This window comes from Helobdella robusta, assembly GCF_000326865.2.
Source record: "Helobdella robusta unplaced genomic scaffold HELROscaffold_29, whole genome shotgun sequence".
Taxonomy (NCBI): Eukaryota; Metazoa; Annelida; class Clitellata; order Rhynchobdellida; family Glossiphoniidae; genus Helobdella; species Helobdella robusta.
In genome coordinates, this window is record NW_008704475.1 from 1,036,869 (window position 1) to 1,058,322 (window position 21,454).

Here is a 21,454-nt window from a genome sequence, read left to right on the forward strand (position 1 = left end):
TATTGTTGCTGTTGCTATCGTTGTTTGTATTGTTGTTGTCGTCGTCATCATTGTTATTAAAAGTATTATTATTATTATTATTATTATTATTATTATTATTATTATTATCGATGACGTTAAAATTATTAGCAACAATGTTGACGTTGTTAATTAATCTATGCGTAGGGAGAGTTGTTTTAATTTGTTGTTGGTTGTTCAATGTAGGTTTTTGCATTTCTATTAGAATGGCTTCAGCGAGTTTAAGATTTTGATATTGTTGGGTACTATAGATGATGGTTGTGTTGTCATTTAGTATACCTCTGGTGATTGTTGTGTTGTGTTTGTCAAGGAGATGGGTTTTAATGGCACCTTCTCTCTTATGCATCGTCAATCTCCGTGATAAATCCGTGGTAGTCATGCCGATATATGATGATTTTAGACGCATACAATCGTCAACTGGACAGGAAAATTTATATATGACATGACTACGTTTCAGTTGTGATTCAACACGTGGTGTGCAATTATTTATTAAGATGAGGTTTGATGTTTTAGTGTTTTTATAAAAAATCCTTAGTTTGATTTTATCATTAGGATCTGTAGGAATTATATTGTTTTTTATTATATTCTTCATTATCAATTCATCGATTTTATAAGAGGAAGACATGAAATTACGGTAGTACAGTATAATATCCTTCTTTTTGTTGTTATTATTGTCATTATTAGTGTTGTTGTTATGGGTGTCGACATTGTTAGTGACATATGACAGTGTCGACATCCAATTTAAAAAGTTGTTCTTCGAATTTACTATCAAAATTTAAAAGCTACTCATGAAAAACCCTTTCTGCTCAACTACAACAAAGTCATCTAATATATGAATAGAAATGCTCCGTCGGTGAATGTTTACATCGCAACAATGGAGAAGTTAAACAACATTATCAACAACAACATAACATCACTTTAACACGACAAATAGTTTATTGCAATAACAACATCAGTTACCTGATAATAGCTGAATCAATATTCATAAAAAATCCCTCCATGAACATTCAAGTACAGTCAAACAACATTCTACCTTCAAATAGACTACTAAATAAAAACAACAATCATCATAATTATAACAACTTGTCCTGGGCATGATATAAAACTGCATCCACGCTGCCTTTCGTGCTTTTGAGCAAAAGTCTAGGCCCACCGCTTATAACTCTGAAGCTAACGCAAAAGAGAGAGAGTAACCTTTAACCTTTAACTGGTGGTTGTCGTCAGGATGGGTGTCTGGATGTAAAAACTCTCCAAATTATTCCAATGCCATTGCAAAGAAAAACAACGGCCCCTAATCCCAAGCAGGCCTCAAGTGGTCAAAAGGTGCAAAAAATCCCTGCGAAGTATGCAAGAGCGGAGGATGTTGTAGAAAAATTCAGAATGCCCCATCTGGTACCTAGAAATGGAACGCTCAACGATGGATCACAGAGTGGCCACAGCATGGAAATTGCGGAAATGCTCGAGCGTAGAATGATTGACATCGGCTGCCTTCAGAAAACCCGATAGAAATCGAATGGTGTCTGTCATGTCAAATCAGTATAAACTATATCAACTCAGTATGTTTGTATAAACTATTCTGGAATGGTCATAAGACGGCCAAAAATGGTGTTGGAATTTTTGTTAAAAAACCGCTAGCCCAAGAAGTACTGGATATTAAATTAATAATTCACATCTCATGTGGACCAAACATGCAAACAATGACTATTTTTTCTGACAGACAGGCAAATCAAAAGAGATGAAAAATGACTTCTAGGCTGCGTTCTCTGACACCATCTCAACAATACCAAAATCTGAAACAATCCTGATTGGAGGCGATCTCAATGGCCAAGTTGGAGAAAAAACAGATGGTTTTGACAACGTACATGGCAGTTTTGGAGTACGGAATGAAGATGGCAACCCCATCCCTGAAATAGAAAAAGGTTGGAACATCTCATAACATACAAAAGCGGACCATCAGCCACGCAAATTGATTTTTTCTGTCAAGCAACAGAAACTGTCAAAACATAAGTCTAAACGAATGCCTCGGAGAATCAAAACGTGGAAGCTGAAAAGCAATATTTATCGAGAAAAATTTGAACAGATTGTCGCCACCAATCGCAATCCAGTACAGATTGGAGTACATACAAAACCGTTTTGATAAACGCTACAACTACAGTTTGTAGGGAAAACTGGTACAAAACTTCAGCATGAACGGGACACTTGGTGGTGGAATGACAGTGAACAAAATGCAAAAGCTGAAAAGAAACCTGCATACAAGCAATGGCAAAAAGCAAAGTCTGTTGATGACCATAAAATTTTACGTGAGAAGAACAACTATGCAAGATGTCAAGACGCACTGGCTCGGCGAAGCAAAGCGTACGAAAAAAGACATAGTTGGTGCTTCATGTATCAAAAACGACAAAAATGAGATGCTTCTTGAACAAGATGAGATCAAGCTACAGTTCTCTTCGCCCTGACAACTTACAGTGGAGAGAATACTTCAATCGTCTGTTAAATGAAACGAATCCCATCAATGTCAACTTTGACGCTCCACCCATCGAAGGTCCGAATCCAGACATCACTGTAGAGGAGCTTACAGAAGCTCTGAAAGCTATGAAGGATGGAAAGACAGCAGGGCTCTCTGGACTCACAAATGACATAATCAAAGCATCTGGTACTGCTGGTATCCAAACGTTACTACAACTTTGCTGTGGAGAAATTGCTCAATGCCAACTGAATGGAACAATAGCATGACCGTTCCGCTATACAAAAGCAAAGGTGATCCATTGAATTGTTCATCCTATCGGGTTATACGTCTGTTAGAACACACCCTAAAAATTGTCGAGAAAATCATTGAGAGAAGATCGTGCATCATAATCGGAAATTATTAATCATCAACAATTGATGCAATTCACATCCATCGGCAACTGCAAGAGAAGTAGCTAGCAAAGCATCAACAACTATCACACTATTTTGTAGACCTTGAAAAAGCATTGGGTCGAGTTCCCCGTGAAGCAGTCAGGTGGAGTCTACGTCGACAACTCATTCAAGAATATCTTGTTCGACTTGTGATGGAAATGTATAAGAATACTAAGACTCTCGTCAGCACAACGGTTGGAAACACAGATGCATTTGACATCAGCGTGGGAGTTCACCAAGGCTCGATTCTCAGTCCACTGTTATTTATAACTGTGATGGAAGAAATCAGAAAACCGATACGCACTGGTGACATTTGGAATCTAATATATGCTGATGATATCGTTTTAACAGCCACGTCTGAGCAGAATGCAGCACAGATGTTTGAAGATTGGAACACCAGACTCGCCGATCATGGATTCAAAGTCAACTTCAGCAAAACCAAAGCAATGAACACTGGTCAACCCATCAAATAAACAGTTACTGGACGATGACCCTGTTCAGTATGTAAAGCTGGTGTAATTGTTTGTCCTGCTTGCATCAATCCACAGCAACAACAAATTCGAAATAGCAATGTTTTTGAAGCCATTAAGGTAGAGAAGGTCACATCGTTTCAATATCTAGGGGATGTTCTAGATTGTACTGAAACAGCTGAAGCTGCCGTTCGAGCACGCATAAGTGCAGCCTGGAATAAATGGCATCTCTTTGCCTCTATATTGATGCGGCGTGAAATGGATACAACTGGTCGTCTAATTTGGCACCTATGATCAGTTTTTACCACGACTGATGATGTACAAATCCCTAACGTGGAGATTGGCCAATCTTTTACAAATCTAGGCAAGTTAAACGATTATGAATGCAAAAACTTCAAAGTAAAAGGCGAGTTAAAGTCAAAAGTCATTCAGCTGTTAAAAGGGATTTCAAAGTTAAATATGAGCCCACAGCAAAAACTACAAATTCTAAAATTTGTTCCCTCACAGCTAAATTTTGAACTCTGCAGCTACAGCTTCTCGTTGACATGGATAGCAGAAAACCTGGATAATCTAATTGCTAAAGGTGTATGAAATTGTAAAAGCTGTATGCTAGAGATGCCAATTAGCGGCTGTGTAGCGGAATTTACTTTGCTGCCAGCAAACATTGGAGGCCATTATATTATGTCGCAAAAAGAAGCCACAGAAAGAGCGAGATTAAAGCTGTGCAACCATTTCAAAACTAGTCAGAACAAAAAATCGACAATATCAAGATCGACAACACACCCTCAAAATCAGGTTCCCTAAAATTATCGTTCAAACAATTAGAAAAAGAAAGAATTTAATCGTGTTTCAACCATGTCATTTCGCTGGAAAGTCAGGGCACAATTATCTCCAAAATAAAAGCCGTCGTCAAAGCTAACAACATCTCTCGTTGGTCAAAAACTACGGAGACTCTTCAAATTTGCTAGGAAATATCTAGTGCAGAAACCGCCAACAAACGCTAATTTGTTTAGATGGGGCAAAACACCAAGCCCTCTATTTCTGTGGCTCTCGGCAGACAAATAAGCATGTGGTTTCTAACTGTAGTTTCACCTCTGCTCTAGCAAGATAAACAACAAAATTTTGGCCGCGATCACCACACGGTTGAAAGTATGTGCGCCCGCAAATTGTCGATTATTTGCAGATTTGAAATTTGACGGTGCTCAGCCTACATCGGATCTGTTCAACACCCTACGTCCCGACATAGCTATACTGCAAGGCGACACAATCAAGATTTTGGAGTTAACGGTGTGTCATGAAAGCAACCTAGAATCATCCAGACAACATAAGATAAATAAATATTCCGATAATTTGCATAGTTATTTAAATGACAAGTACAAACACTGCTCAATAATTACAAATACTTTTGAAATATCTCCAGTTGGTTTCTATAAAACCTTTATTCTTTCATTGTTTAAAATTATGTGGCCGGTTTCTTTTAATGATGAGTTGATAGAGACTGTTATAAGGTACGGTATGACATGGACTGTTATGATACGGCGTTTATTGCGACAGAAACAATTTATGACATAAATTTGTATATATTTCACCGCTCTGTACTTTTATTATAAATTGAGCATAGTTGGTCTTATATTGACATTTCGCTATTTTACCATTTCATAGTTTTAATTAACCTTGGCTTTGAATAAAAGAATTGTTGTTATTGTTGTTAATCTAATTACCGTTGCAGTTATTGTTATTTTTGTAAATATTATTATCGTTGTTGTTTTTATTATTGTTGTTGTTATTATTGTTTTTGCCTTTATGATTATTGTTGATAATGGTGACAATATTGTTATTATTGTTGTTGTTTTGGTTCATACGATGTAACTTTTTATTGACAACATTTTTAATTAGATATACGCTGTAATTATAATTTATAAAAAGGTTTGGTACTAAGGTACTAATAAAGGAAGATGTGAATGTTGAATTGAGAACGGTAAGATCATTCATCATTCGCGCCTTCACACACTCCTCAACCCTAGACGACGTTTCATCAAAAATCAAACGTGTCACAACAAACAACAACACACGTTTAGACGAAATTTTCCCCGAGATCGGGGGTTGCCGTTTGGCTACCTAAGATGAAACCGACCTAACCCTAACCCCACCAAGTTCCCTAAATTTCATCCATCTCATACGAACTTTAGCCGGAACCAGGCTCAAACATCCTCCATCCACGTTCAGCTTAACCCTTAAGCCCACTCTTTCAATACCACCACTCAACCCCGTCCTTGAGTCCGTCCTATTAATCACACCATGAACACATTTCTTACATTTGAACGTACCTTCCACCTTTTTCAGTGCGCCCCTCACGCCACTACATCTCATGCACATTCTGACATCCTATACACAATACCGAGCTAGCCTTCACTCTCCTGTCACATACCCCACAGGGGTCTATTTTACTTATCACTCGCTCCCCACCTTCCCCACTCACCATTACCTTCGTCTTACCAATATTAACTTTTAACCTTTTCTTTTCAATAACACTTTTCCATCTGTCAAATTTGAACTGCAATTCATCCATACTATCAGCCAACAAGACTAAATCATCTGCATACAAAATCTCAAATAACAACCACTCCATTATGTTTCCACACACAATATCCATTACTATTGCAAACAAAAACGGTGATAACACTGATCCTTGATGCACTCCTACCTTAACACTAAAATCGTTCGACATCCCGTCCCTTTCGACGTCCCTTCCGACGTCCCTTCCGACCCTCATCTTTGTTTTCGCCTCTTCATACAGCTGCATCACAGCTTTAACAAATCAAACGTGTCACAAATAACGATAATGCCATTAACGCAAACAACATCAATATCACCATTATACTATATTATCGAAATTTCATGTCATTGTCCTACAAAACTGATGAAAAGGTTATGAAGAAGAAATAATATTAAACCAACAAACCAGAAGAACGATAGAATAAAATTAAGAACCATTTACAAAAAGGATAAAAGGTTAAAAGTTTCTCTCTCTCTTTTGCGTTTGCAAACCACGCATCATACACATTGCATATGATAGGCGGGGATCTTTTTGTATTCGAACCCAGTCAGACCAGGCGCTTTTAACCATTGAGCCATCACGCCGCCCATTGAGCCATCACGCCAAAAACTACAAAACATCTAACCTTTAAATTGCCTACCTCACAGCACTTCCATTTTGCAACGTAGTCATCTCATATATAAATTTTCTTGTCCTCTTGACGACTGTGCACGTCTTCAAACTTCTTCAAACTTCCTATTTAGGAATGACTACTAAAACACTATCGCGTACACTCACTATGCACAAAAGAGACGGTGCAATAAAAAACCATCTTGAAACTTTCCACAACATCCCAATAACTAGGAACCTTCTAGATAACAACACCACAATTTTATACGAAAATCAACAGCACTACAACCTAAGAATCGCAGAAACCATTTTCATCAAATCTGAAATGCCTTCCATCAACATCCAACAACGAATCACAACAACACTCGAAGAATGAACAATAACGTTAATCGGATCAACCAGCAATCTAACAATGATGATAATAACAATAATGGTAATAACAACTACACCATCAACAACAACAGCAACAACAACAGCAACAGCGCCATCACCATTTGAGCATCTGGTCACAAACACAACATATCAATTTGAACACCGAAGGTGGTATGGAAACACCGAAAAAAGCTTTTTTGTTCTACATGCATAAAATAAACTAAATTTTGGTTTTGAACTAAGGAAACTTGAAAATGATTAACGATACACCGTTAGAAAAATCGAAAAGTTAAATTGGAAGTTAACTAATGCCACACATACTGTGATTTTCATAAATAGATATATATATATATATAAAATTCGCTTATATATTTATTTAGTATTCACACTAACATGCAAATATTTCCAGTCATAGCAATATGAGGACATCGATGGGGTTTATTCATTACCGCCACAACAGCTATCTAGAATAAATAAACGTACATATATTTTACAATAAATAATAATCATCAATTAAATTAACTGTATACAAATCAGTTGTATGATTATACAAATCATTTATAAGTATACAAATCATACAACTGTAGCGATAGTCTCATTTTCCAGGTTTATTTTAATTTTGATGGATTTTACGAAAAAATAAAAAATGCTAGCACTCCCTTGGCCTTTTCAAATGACAAATTTCACGATAGATATATGGTTTTAATATTGATTTACATTCAAAATGTTTCAAGTATAATGACATTACGATGTAATGAAAAAAGGATTAAAGAGGTCGACTGGATGTATTAAACTGAATTGGAAAAAAACGGTTATTTCGCTTACTATCCGCTAGCACTAACTGCTTCCTACGTGTGATACTACACATCAAACTAAACATGCATATTGTTGAAAAAATAATGCATTACAATAATTTAAATTACATATGAGAAATAATTCCACATGCACATAATTTACAGCTTCAAAGGTTTACAGTTCTGACGCACAAAACCCACAAATAACAATAAGATTTAAATTAGAAACCACAGCACAATTCCAAACTACAAAATTTACAAACAGAATAGGTAAACGTACAGACAGTAGAACAAACTAAGTTAAAGAAAGTAAGACAGTAGGAACGAGTAAGACAAGAATCGTAGGCTTGAACTATGAGCCACAAGAGGGTATAAAAAGAACACAGCTACACACGACCTACATGTAAAACAAATTTTTTAATATAAAAAGTAAGCGCTATATAAATATTTAATTTTTTTTAAGTTTTAGAAGTCTATGTAGTCTGCTTTTAAAATACAAACAAACTGATAACAAGTTTATTTTACTATTTTCAATTTTATTTTGTTTAAACGATAAGATTTGTAAACTTTTAGATATGTCCCGACAACGGTTGGTGCTACTAAATCATATTTTTAAAAAGTTTTTTATTTCTATTTGAAATATTATCTTCAAAGTCCATTGTCTTAACTGATGAAATATTGAATGTTTCAGTAACATCTCCTCGCCGTAGTGATCATGTAAAAAGTCCTGTCCTACATGTAGGACGTAGAGCACAAGACATTATAATATCCATATAGTTTTACTATATCCACCCATTGTTAACTATAAATAATTTTTATGCAAATGTGAACCATGAAAAGAAGGCATGGAATCAGTATTAATAATTAAACATAACATAATAACATAATGATAATTTTGCAGCAAATACACGCTCCACGAAGTTATGACGATGCTGGAAGATAGTCCAGATTCTGTGCCATCATCTGGTGTTGATATTTTTTTACAACCTCCTGAAAATGCATGTGGAGACATTACGGACGAAGATTCGGTAGACGAAGACATTCTAACAATCAATAATCTCCCTGCGAGTCTGTTACGTGCTGATGCTGAGAGAAAAGAATTATCTGATGATGAGAGTCAGCCAACTACATCCAGTTGGAAGCCGCCCAAAAAAAAAATGAAGGTGTACACCTGGAATAAAAGTGACCTAGCTGAATCAGCAATTACCTCAAGGGCATGGGTAACTAAAGATATAGTTAAAATTGATAAATCACCAATTGAAATCTCAGATTTTTTGACATGGATTTGTGCAGTCTGTTCGTTAACAACACCAATCATTATGCAGCTCACAGGAACAAGAACCTTGACATGACCGTGGAAGAGCTGAAATGCTTCATAGGAATTCTCCTTTTGAGTGGTTATGTTGATGTACCACGCCGTCGAATGTACTGGCAGCAGTGTGAAGACACGCACAATGCCATAGTCTCCGCAGCCATGACTAGGAATCGTTTTGACGATATCATGTCATGTCTTCACGTTGTCGATAATGACAGCATAAACAAAGACGATAAGTTCGCAAAAGTTCGTCCTCTTTTTGAAGCCCTGAACATTAAATTCCAAACATATGCCTCATGAAGAAAATCACTGTGTTGATGAGGCCATGGTGCCTTACTTTGGTCGGCATGGTTGCAAGCAATTTATAAGAGGGAAACCAATTAGGTATGGATTCAAGTTATGGGTTGGTTCTACACGACTTGGTTATGTGAATTGGATTGAGCCATATCAAGGTGTGGGTACAAGGATTGACCCCAAATACAAAGATCTAGGCCTTGGAGCAGGTGTTATACTTTAATATACTGATGTACTGTCAAGGATGGGTGACTACCCATACCATATCTTTTTCGACAACTTTTTTACGTCGATACCGTTGCTGTCAGAACTTTCACAAAGGAATTTGAAGGCAACAGGAACTATTCGAGTAAACAGAACGTCAAAGTGTCCTATCCAGGACACAAAAACTATGAAGAAATATGATCGAGGATCATACGACTTTTAACTAGCTAAAGATGCTAACATCGTTGTGTGCAAATGGAATGACAACAGTGTTGTGTCCATTGCTTCAAATGCATTAACTGTACAACCGACACACACTGTTAGCAGATGTGAAAAAACTGAAAAAAATATTGCTGTTACGCAACCGCATCTCATCCGCGTCTACAACGAAAATATGGGGGGTATCGACCGCTCTGATCAGAACATAAGCTTGTATCGTATATCTATGAGGAAAGAAATGGTATTTTCCTCTAATATGCCACTGTGTAGATCTCATTGAACAGAATTCTTGGCAGCTCCACAAATCACGTAAAGGTACACTGGATCATCTACAGTTTCGACGTCGCATTACTACCGCTCTTTTAGAGACCAACTCCAGAATTTCAAAGAGTACAGGTCGGCCATCACAAACGGAACATATCAACTCAAGATATGACCGATTGGATCATTTAGTGGAACCTCAAGATAAACAAACAAGATGTCGACACTGCCATCAGAAATGCACAACTCTTTGCAATAAGTGCAATATTGGTTTGCACGTGAAGTGTTTCATTGACTACCACATGAAAAAGAGAAATTAATTGCTTTTATTTTTTGATTTCATTATCTGTTATGAAGTTTCATTAGATTTCAGAGAATATGAACCTTTGAGAATGCTGATGTTTGTGTGTGTATGTGTTCCCAATGTCCTATATGTAGGACAGCTGTTTTCTCAATGACTAGTGACACCATAATTTTTTTTTAATTGTATCTATTTCTGGAACTTAACTTGACCAGAATGTTCATAATATTGTTTAAATTTCTGAAAAAAAAATACTCTGGGAACAACTGGGTTAACTCTTAACACAGTCTCACTCTTTTTAGATATTTTACTAAGATATAACAGTTCTTTGCTGTTCAAATATGAATTTACATAATTTAAGCATGTGTTAACTGTGATGCACGTGGTATCTGCGATGCACGTGACAGCTATGATGCACGTGACAACTGCGATGAACGTGTTGATGAAGAAGATGACAACAATGATACAGATTATATCAATCGGGAAGTAATCGGCAGATTGACGGACGAAAATAACCAACAATTGAATGAACTTATAAAATCAAACGATTTGGAAAAGGAGAAACAGTCCCAAGATAACTTCACCATAAAGTTTAAAGCCGAAGGTCGAGATAGACTGGACGAACGGAAAGATGAAATTGAAGAACCGAAGAACGACTGCGCACAAATTGGTGACTTTCAACTAAATTCGAATCAAAGGCGACTTTCAACTAAATTCGAATCAAAGGCATGCAGAAAATGAGTGGAAGGATTGGGAAAAGTCATGCCAAGTCGCCACCAGGATCGACGACGTGGTGTATCGGGTACGAGAACGAGGCAAGCCTAGGACCAAAATGAAGATCGTACACCTGCCAGCTCTGTTTTCTTTCTAATAAAGTCATGACGAGTAAAGCTAATTATTGACGATTAGTTTTATCCTGTGATTTATCTGTTGATTAGTTATTGTGTTGTATTCTAACGATTTTAACGATTGAACGAACGGGTGATCGATTGCGGCAATACACTTAAAATAAGTAATACACCAAAATAATACACCAAAAAAATGTAAAAAAAACATTGGTAATACACAATCTTAAGATTTAACCTAGATACATTAATAAGTAGTATAAGCATGATTGCAGCAAAAATTAATAAATTTCATTGTGAGAATTTGGACCATCAATCTGGATTGACTATCTGTCTTACAAGCGTCTATGTTACCAAGTTGGTTTTGCAACTGAAACATAAAACCAGACTGCAACTATTTCTTAACTATAAAATATACATAACTGAAAAACAAACAAAGGAACTTACGCCGCTAGCGGTTCTAATAGGCTTAGCTTTCAGTTGTGGCAGAAGAACCTTTTGAAAACATAAAATATGATAAACCAAGAACTAATATATTTAATAATTAATTGAGTTACATGTTTATACTCAGGTGGCACTGCAGCAATAATGTCTAAAAGACGAGGCTGTGTGGAAAGCCCAAACTTGCTTGATATCTGAGCCTTTATTCTGTAAAATAAATATAATATTATTATGGAACATCTTCCACCTAGAACGTATAAGATATAATAATGAAAAATCAGGAAAATTATAATTTTGATGATAAATTTCAGGAAATTAAAACTTGTAAAAACCTTAAAAATATTGAACATTAACAACTAGCAACTGAAAATAAACTTTTAAGCTTACATAAGAAATAAATTACCGAATTTGCTGAGAATATGTCGAAAAGTTGATTAAGTAAATAGTTGGTTTTCAGACTGTAAAACATAAGCTGTTGTCACAGTAGTAACCACTTTCGAAAAGTATGATGAAAAGCTTATAAAAGTGAAAATAATTGAAGGAAAAATACCATGAAGTAAATATAGAAACTACCACCATTCCAATCACCACTGATATTGACGGTACATCACGAACACATCTACAAAAGTATCATGGAAATGCACCCAATCGATTAAATGAACAAACTTGCTTTTCTGAAGTTAAACTAACAGTATAAGACTTTGAAATTTAATATAATTTAATATATATATATATATATACTTATTTATTTATATTTATTTATATATAATATATATATAAATATATATATATAAATATATATATATCAATTGCAGAATTGAATTTTTTTAACTTATAAATTTCATTGTAGCAAATGTATGCGTATGATTTTTTTTCATGAACTTTACTATTTAGAAAAACTTTAATTTTTGTCTATATAATTAATTTCTTTGAGTTATTTTCATGTAATAACTGTAAATAACATGGCTTGTGTTAAAGTGTTAATGCTGATTCAAAAATCTACTTGTCAAAGAATGAAATAAAAAATAGTTGCAAAAGTTAGAAAAAGTTTAATTACTTTTTTATTTTAGTTCACTATTTTCAAAAATAAGTTTACAACAAATGGTTAAATTACTTAATTTTAGTTGAAAAATAGTTATAGTTTAACTACAAATATTTAGTAGGTTGCCCATCACTGCCGATAACAGATCCGGCGTTTAGTAGACCCATTTATTCCCTTTTGCTTTATGGATCAAAATGAATCAAACGCAAAAGGCACGCAAATTACAAAATCTCTAAATTTCATTTCTAAAAAGTGATCTCTGAGTGGCATATAGTTAAGTTCCTTAAACAAGCAGAAATTCCCAAGAATATGCATCATCATCATCATTAAATAATATATAAAATAGGATAGTGACAGTTCTTATTCGCACGGGATCGTCAAATTCAGAGCCTGAGATTTGAAAAAAACCGGATTCCTGATTATCGAATAAAATTGAGTTCAAAAAAATAATTCAATTCAATATCACAAATTGAAAAGAAAAATTTTATAAACTTTTTTGAATCACGTGTAATCCTTTTTTAACACATTTGTAACTACACCCGAAAAAAACATTTTTAGTTAGTTTCTAATTACGTGATTAAACGGCATGGGCTTATTCATAAATCTTTTAGTTGTTGATTGTACTCAGTACTCTAAGTTATGATGGAACTTGGTTTGAATAAAATTTCATTATGAGCACGCATCCACCTTGGATCTGGATTCGGATCCGTACGAATCCATCACTTAGAATCAAATTCCGATATTAAAAATTTCAATTTATTGGATCCGCCTCATTCGTAATTTAAAATCGCCATTAAAATAAAGTTGAAAACCAAACGACTTTCACTTTTAGTAAAAAAAAAGGTTAATAGTCTATTACTCTCATCCCAGGTTTAGAGGAATCAACAACACGCCACAAACATCATATATGAGCACGTAGCTAAACGAACCATCACACACGAAGCATATGATAAGCGAAGACTGTCATATAATCGAATCGAACCTGGTTACTGCACGCACAGCGAAATAGCATGATGCGACCTTAACCACTAAGCTATTTAGCTTCTGAAGAACCTGACAGCACTTGTTTATTGACAGCAGTGATTTAATAAAAAAGTTAAATTTTAATAAATTTCCTGTAATTTAAGCGTATTGAAACATTTTTAAAACATTGAAACAAAATAATCATTTCAGCCAGCAAGACAACTCATTGAATTAACAAATGATAAAAGTGAATTAAAATTTTAAGAAAACTAAAAAGTTTTCGCTAAAGAAACCGTGCTGTTTTAAAAACCATGGTGAATTTTTGCTGGCGTTTTACTACGCTTTTACCAAAGAAAAAAAACAAACTCGATTTTTAACAAATATAAACATTCAAGTAATTTGTATCTGTATTAGCTAATTTAATAAACATGGTCAAATTTATTTTATTAAATACCTTTCAGACGGCATACCTGATTGTCTGCGTTAACTTATCTTTTCAAACATTTTCATTAAAAAAATGTTTATGCCAAAACAAAACTGGTAAATAATGTACTATATAATAACTAAAATATCAATCAATCTTCGTTTAGCGTCTTGAGACCCAGTTTCCCGAGGTAGGACGTTGTTTTCTTTGCTATCAACTTTTTGCGCCAAATTAGACGATCAATCAGACGATTATCCATGTATACAACTGATCGTCTAATAACTTACATAACAGATTAACAGATAGTTTTTTTTATATATAGAGATATTAAATGGGACGGGGTTGTTATGTTCCATTCAAATCAACAATTATTGTTGCAATTTTTGTTCACTGTCTAACATATTTCCGTATTATGCCACTACAATAAAATAGACGGTTATAATTATGTTGGAATTTCATCAAATTTTTCCATATCAGATGCTTTTGTAGATCACATCTCAGATCACATTTTCATCATAAATTTTTTTACAGAAAGTTTTCTTTTGAGATTATAAATGATTAAAAAATTCCTGACTTCTTGATTAAAAAATGTTGGTTCCGACTCCCAGAAAAATTATCCAACTTTTCTTTTATATATCTCCTGGGTATATATATGTCCTGGGTATGACATAAAACTGCATCCACGCTGCCTTGCGTGCTTTTGAGCAAAAGGCTAGGCCCACTTTTTATAACTGGTGGTTGTCGTCAGGATGGGTGTCCGGATGTAAAAACTTTTCCTCAAATTATTCTTATGCCATCACAAAGAAAAACAACGGCCCCTAGTCCCCAGCAGGCCTTAAGTGGTCAAGGGGTGCCAAAAATCCCTGGGAAGTATGCAATAGCGGAGGGATGTTGCAGAAAAATTCAAAATGGCCTCTCAATGGTACTTAGACTTGGAACGCTCAATGTTGGACCACTGACTGGCCGCAGCATGGAAATCGCAGAAATGCTCGAGCGTAGGATTGACATCTGCTGCCTTCAGGAAACCCGATGGAAATCGAATGGTGTCTGTCATATCAACTCAGACAAAGAAAAATATAAACTATTCTGGAATGGTCAAAAGACGACCAAAAATGGGGTTGGAATTTTTGTCAGAGAACCGCTAGCCCAAGAAGTACTGGATATTAGAAGGATTAATTCACGTCTCATGTGGATCAAGCTTCGCATAGAAAAGCAAACAATGATTATTTTTTCTGCATACACACCACAGACAGGCGAATCAGAAGAGATGAAAAATGACTTCTGGACTGCATTCTCTGACACCATCTCAACAATACCAAAATCTGAAACAATCCTGATTGGAGGCGATCTCAATGGTCACGTTGGTTTTGACAACGTACATGGCGGTTTTGGCTATGGAAAACGGAATGAAGATGGCAACCGCATCCTTGAGTTTGCTGAAAGTCACGGGTTTTGTTTACTGAACATGTCACGGGTTTTGTTTACTGAACATTTTAGAAAGAGGTCAGAACATCTCATAACATACAAAAGTGGACCATCAGCCACGCAAATTGATTTCTTCGCTGTGAACGTGGAAGCTGAAAAGCAATATTCATCGAGAAAAATTTCAACAGATCGTCGCAACACAGTTAGACCACCAATCGCAAGCCAGTACAGATTGGAGTACATACAAAACCGTTTTGATGAACGCTGCAACTACAGTTTAAATGTGATGGAAGAAATCACAAAACCGATACGCACTGGTGACATTTGGAATCTAGTATATGCTGATGATATCGTTTTAACAGTCACGTCTGAGCAGAATGCAGCACAGATGTTTGAAGATTGGAACACCAGACTCGCCGATCATGGATTCAAAGTCAACATCAGCAAAACCAAAGCAATGAACACTGGTGAACCCATCCAATCCACAGCTACTGGACGATGGCCCTGTTCAGTTTGTAAAGCTGGTGTAGGTAACAATTCAATCAAGTGTCAGCAGTGTAACCAGTGGTGCCATAAACGTTGTTCAAAAATGGTTGGTACTTTATCTAAAGTGTCCAATTTTGTTTGTCCTGCTTGCATTAATCCACAACAAATTCAAAATAGCACTGTTTTTGAAGCCATTAAAATAGAGAAAGTCACATCGTTTCAATATCTAGGGGATGTTCTGGATTGTACTGGAACAGCTGAAGCTGCCGTTCGAGCACGCATACCTGTAGCCTGGAATAAATGGCATCTCCTTGCCTCTATATTGATGCGGCGTGACATCCCACTACCACTATGATCAAGACTTTATAAATCTGAGATACGTCCGGTGTTGTTATATGGTGCAGAAACATGGCCAATGACAACCAAACTGGAACAACAACTTCAACGAACCGACATGAAAATGCTCCGATGGATGCAACGAATTAGTCTGAAGGACCACATAAAATCTACCGAAATCCTGTGTCGTGCTGGTTTAGATGATATAAAGGACGAACGCCGGCAACAACGTCTACGGTGGTTTTGTCATGTCAAACGAAGTAGAAACAGTGCCATAACTTCTCTTGCAGATGTTGAAGTACCTGGCACACGTCCCAAAGGTCGTCCAAAGTAGTCCTGGTCGCAAACAATCGAGCAAGACATGAAAGCTCTAAATTTAAATGAAATGGATACAACTGATCGTCTAATTTGGTGCAAAATTTGATGGCAAAGAAAACAACATCCTACCTCGGGAAACCGGGTCTCTGGACGCAAAACGAAGATTGATTGATTAAATGGGACGGGGGAGTAAAAAACTGTAGCAGATAAACTATTGAATTAGCTTTAGAAATCGTTCCATTTTGATTTTTCTGTATCCGATTTTTTCTAGTGTTGTCATATTTATTTAGCCAGTGTATAATCAATGTTTAAATCAATTCTAGCCTAGTTTTAGTTTACTTTTTTTAATCCCATTTTTTCCAAAACAATTTCTAACATTACTATATTGTGATCTATGTTGATCTTATATTTCCAGTCAATGTTTTTCCTATTGATGTTGATATAATCAGACTGCAGTGCCTCCCATCTCCATAAAACTTTTTGCTAAAATTTTGTTAGTAACCGAGACCATTATTATTCTTTTTAATTATCTTTTCGTTATCTTTCAATGATCTTTCTCCACAATTTCTAGTAGCCCACTTTTGGCAGCGGCGATGGCTGAATGGTTAAAGTGTTAAGGAATGTGAATGCCATTTAACGATTCCCTACAAACAGGATGAAGCTTTAGAATTGTTGTGTAATTATCAATATTATCAATTAAGTTGTGTAATTATCAATTATCAAAATCAATGCTGTCGTGCAATAGACTAAACAACTAGCGTGGAGCTTACAGCTAAAAAAGTTTATATTAATGATTTATAACAAGCATATAAATTAACCTGTTCAAGTTTACATTTACGTTTTCATGATGAGCTTTTACTAAACAGTTTATGATTTCTGTTACAGTAATCACCATTAAATCCTCCGTTGATTTTTTCAACTGAAAATCTGTTATTTTGCAAAAATAATTATTTTTTGATGTAATATGTGTCTGGCACTGTTAAGACAGTGACCGGATTCAATTGCAGAGATCCTCGCCTTTATCATGCGACATGATAGGCGGAGATCTCTGCAATGTGCATTTACATGCATTACGTGTTTGCTGTTGATACCTCCAAAAAATAATAAAATATTAAAAAGAAATGTAAAATAAATCAATAAATAAGTATTTTCATGGTGTTTTTTACCGTTTTTTTTTGTTTTTACTAAAAATCATACACTAACTCGTCTCAATGGTTATAAAACGTTTAAAAAACTTTAAATACTCTAATTTAAATCTTCGAATCTATAACCAAAATTAGAAAATTTTGCCACTGTAGATTTTTTAAATTGTTAAAAAAGCTTGTATGTAATCAGCAAAACGACAAATATTTTAAATCAATCAATCAATCAATCTTCGTTTAGCGTCTAGAGACCCAGTTTCCCGAGGTAGGACTTTGTTTTCTTTGCCATCAACTTTTTGCGCCAAATTAGACGATCAGTTTTATCCATTTCATTTAAATTTAGAGCTTTCATGTCTTGCTTGATTGTTTGCGACCAGGACATCTTTGGACGGCCTTTGGGACGTGTGCTAGGTACTTCAACATCTAAAAGAGGCACTGTTTCCTCTAGTTTGACTTAACTTTTCCTTATGATCAAACCACCTCCGACGGTGTTGCCGGCATTCGTCCTTTATATCATCTAAACCAGAACGACGCAGGATTCGGTAGATTTGATGTGGTCCTTCAGACTAATTCGTTGAATCCATCGGAGCATTTTCATGTCGGTTCGTTGAAGTTGTTCCAGTTTGGTTGTCATTGGCCATGTTTCTGCATCATATAACAACACCGGACGTATCACAGATTTATAAAGTCTTGATCGTAGTGGTAGTGGGATGGCACGCCGCATCAATATAGAGGCAAGGAGATGCTGACGAGTTTTAGTATTCGTATACATTTTCATCATAAGTCGAAGAAGATATTCTGGAATGAGTTATCGACGTAGACTCCACCTGATTGCTTCACGGGGAACTCGATCAAATGCTTTTTTAAGGTCTACAAAATGTGTGATAGTTGTCGATGCTTTGCGAGGTACTTCTCTTGCAGTTGCCGAAGGATGTGAATTGCATCAATTGTTGATTTCCCTGCTAGAAAACTAAATTGATAATTTCCGATTGTGATGCACGACGTGATTTTTTCGACAATTTTTAGGGAGTATTCTAACAGACGTATACACCGATATGATAAACAGTTCAATGGATCACCTTTGCCTTTGTATAGCGAACTGTCATGCTATAGTTCCATTCAGTCGGCATTGAGCAATTTCTCCACACTTCACGGCAAAGTTGTAGTAACGTTTGGATACCTGCAGTACCAGATGCTTAATCGAGCAAAACATTCAATCAAATGAAAATTGATTAATTGAATGTTTAGCGAAGATTGATTGATTGAATTCGGTAAAATTCATACAATACTGTAACTGTATGGACTCCTTCTAATATATTGTTATAACCGACCCCTTGACTTGTAGGGTCTGGTTGTTTCTTTTTACGTGGATTCTTGATTCCTAAGCGGACTTATTTCAGATGACACTATTAGAAAGGAAACAGTGCTGGCAATCACTTGTGTGTATTGCCGTAATCGGTCACTCGTTCTTTCGATCGTTGAATCGTTAGAATACAGCACAATAACTAATCGACAGGTAAATTACGGAATACAAGTATTCGTCAGTACAACTATTCGTTTCTCTTGTCCGACTAATTACATTGAGTCTCTAGTCCTGGTATTCTTTATTGCAGTGAGCTTCCAGCTATCGGAATCCTACCTCTGTCACCGGTGTGTAATCTCCTGAAGATCCCACTTCTAACACTAGTGTCGTAATCTTTTCGACCTCGTAACTACCAACACCGATGTTATAGCTATCAGGACTTATAGGTCTGAGTCCCTATTAATTCCTAATGGATTATTTGACCCTGTTTGATGAAGAAAAAGAAGGTGGATCACCACTAAAGCAATTATTACGAAAGGTAATATAAAATGGAATGAAAAGAATCGATTTAAGGTGGCATTATCTACTGCAAACCCCCCTCAAATTCACTCAACTAATATTTTTCCAATATATGGGATTGTTGATAGAAGATTTTTAATTACTGTTGCCCCTCAAAATCTTATCTGGCCCCATGGTAGCACATATCCTATAAATGCTGTTGCTATAGATAAAATGTAAAGGGTTACACCGATATTTCACGATATTTCATGTCTCCATTATAATAAAGAATGAGTAATAAACTCCTCGTCCAATGTGTAAGTATAAGAATAAAAAAAATATTGATGCCCCATTTGCATGTAGGTAGCGTAATAATCATCCATATTCCGTCTCGCGTAATGTGTATTACTGATGAGAATGCAAATTCTACGTTTAGGATGTAGTGTATAGACAGGAATAGCCCTGTAACAGTCTGAATAGTTAGGGTTAAGCCTAATAGTGAACCATAGTTTCATCAGATTGAAATATTGTTTGGGGCAGGGAGGTCAATTAATGCATTGTTCATGATTTTGATTACTGGATGATGATTTCGGAATGGTTTAAACATATATGGTGTCAGAAACGGTGATTAGTGTTAGAATGAATGTTATTACATATAATTTAATCTTGAGGTGTTCATTTGGTGATAAAGCCACAAAATATGCAAATATAATTAGTATGCCACCAATGTAAATTAAATAGATTAGAAATGAGTATCAAGATCTTAAAAATAGTGCATATGTTCATGCTGTGAGTAGTGCTAATATTAAGATATTAAATATTATAATAATTGGCGATTTAAGAGTTATTAAAGTAAGGAGTGATGTTAAAAGTATATTTAGTATAATTAAGGACATTTATTAATATAAGAATTAAACTTATTATTTAAACTTCAAAGGTTTATGTGTACCGTACACTAATAAATAATGAGCCTCATCAATATATGCAAATGTATAAAGAGATTCATACAACATCGACAAAGTGTCAGTATCAGGCAGCTGCCTCAAATCCGAATTGATGTGTGTTTGAGAATTAATTTTTGATTACACGAATTAGGCAAATAGCTAAGAAGGTGGACCCAATGATTACATGTGCTCCGTGAAATCCTGTTGTTACGAAAAATGTGGTTCCATAAATACTGTCAGCAATAGTAAATCTTGACGAATAATGCTCATTTGATTGTAATAGAGTAAAGTATAGGCCTAAGGTAATTGTTAATGTTAGGGCTTGGATTGTTGATGTTCGGTTACCTTCCATAAGTCTATGGTGGGCTCAGGTAACTGTGATACCTGACGATAACAACAACAACAACAACACACGTTTAGACGGCATTTTCCCCGAGATCGGGGGTTGCCGTTTGGCTACCTATGATGAAACCGAAATACCCCTCGACTCCATCCACATCTGTCACTCGCCTCAGTATCACGCAACCCCGCTTTCACCCTGTCCTTCTCCACCTGCTCTCTCCATCCCAACCGCGGACGACCCCTTCCTACCACTCCTTCAACCTCGAACTCCAACGCTCGCCTAATCCCGACCCTTTCATCCCTTCTCAACACATGTCCATACCACCGCAATCTCGATCTCCTTATCAATGTCACAATGTCCTCATTCAGTCCCATCATTGACATCAGCTCTGTACTACTCCTCCTATCCTTCACTTTAACCCCACACATCATCCTCACCATAGCTCTTTCAGCCCTCTGCAGTACACTTTCCTCCTCTCTCCTCAACACCCAAGTTTCACCACCATATATCATCGCTGCTCTCACACATGCTTTATATACCCTCCCTTTCATCTTCACTGACCATTTCTTTCCACACAATACCCCACCCAGTTCCCTAAATTTCATCCATCCCACACGAACTCTAGCCGAACG

General features: G+C 35.9%; 3 protein-coding genes across 3 annotated transcripts in view; 2 read left to right on the forward strand and 1 right to left on the reverse strand.

Annotated features, from left to right (window-relative positions):
• Positions 1-8,293: 8,293 nt before the first annotated feature.
• On the forward strand, positions 8,294-11,148 carry HELRODRAFT_174265 (hypothetical protein; the record flags this gene model as incomplete). Its single annotated transcript, XM_009020802.1, has 5 exons — positions 8,294-8,307; positions 8,620-9,010; positions 10,086-10,146; positions 10,674-10,982; positions 11,039-11,148. 5 exons carry the CDS (start codon positions 8,294-8,296, stop codon positions 11,146-11,148), a joined length of 885 nt encoding a protein of 294 aa, XP_009019050.1.
• A 3,798-nt stretch (positions 11,149-14,946) lies between these two features.
• HELRODRAFT_81133 (hypothetical protein) lies at positions 14,947-15,441 on the forward strand (the record flags this gene model as incomplete). The annotated part of the gene is made up of 1 exon (XM_009020803.1): positions 14,947-15,441. A coding segment is annotated over one exon (495 nt), but the record flags the coding sequence as incomplete, so codon positions are not given.
• A 5,165-nt stretch (positions 15,442-20,606) lies between these two features.
• HELRODRAFT_174267 (hypothetical protein) overlaps positions 20,607-21,454 on the reverse strand; it is a gene marked incomplete at both ends in the record, with an annotated part of 1,285 nt that continues 437 nt past the window's right edge. Inside the window, one exon of the mRNA XM_009020804.1 lies at positions 20,607-20,776. Within this exon, the coding sequence (XP_009019052.1) occupies positions 20,607-20,776 (170 nt within the window). The remainder of the gene's footprint in view (positions 20,777-21,454) is intronic.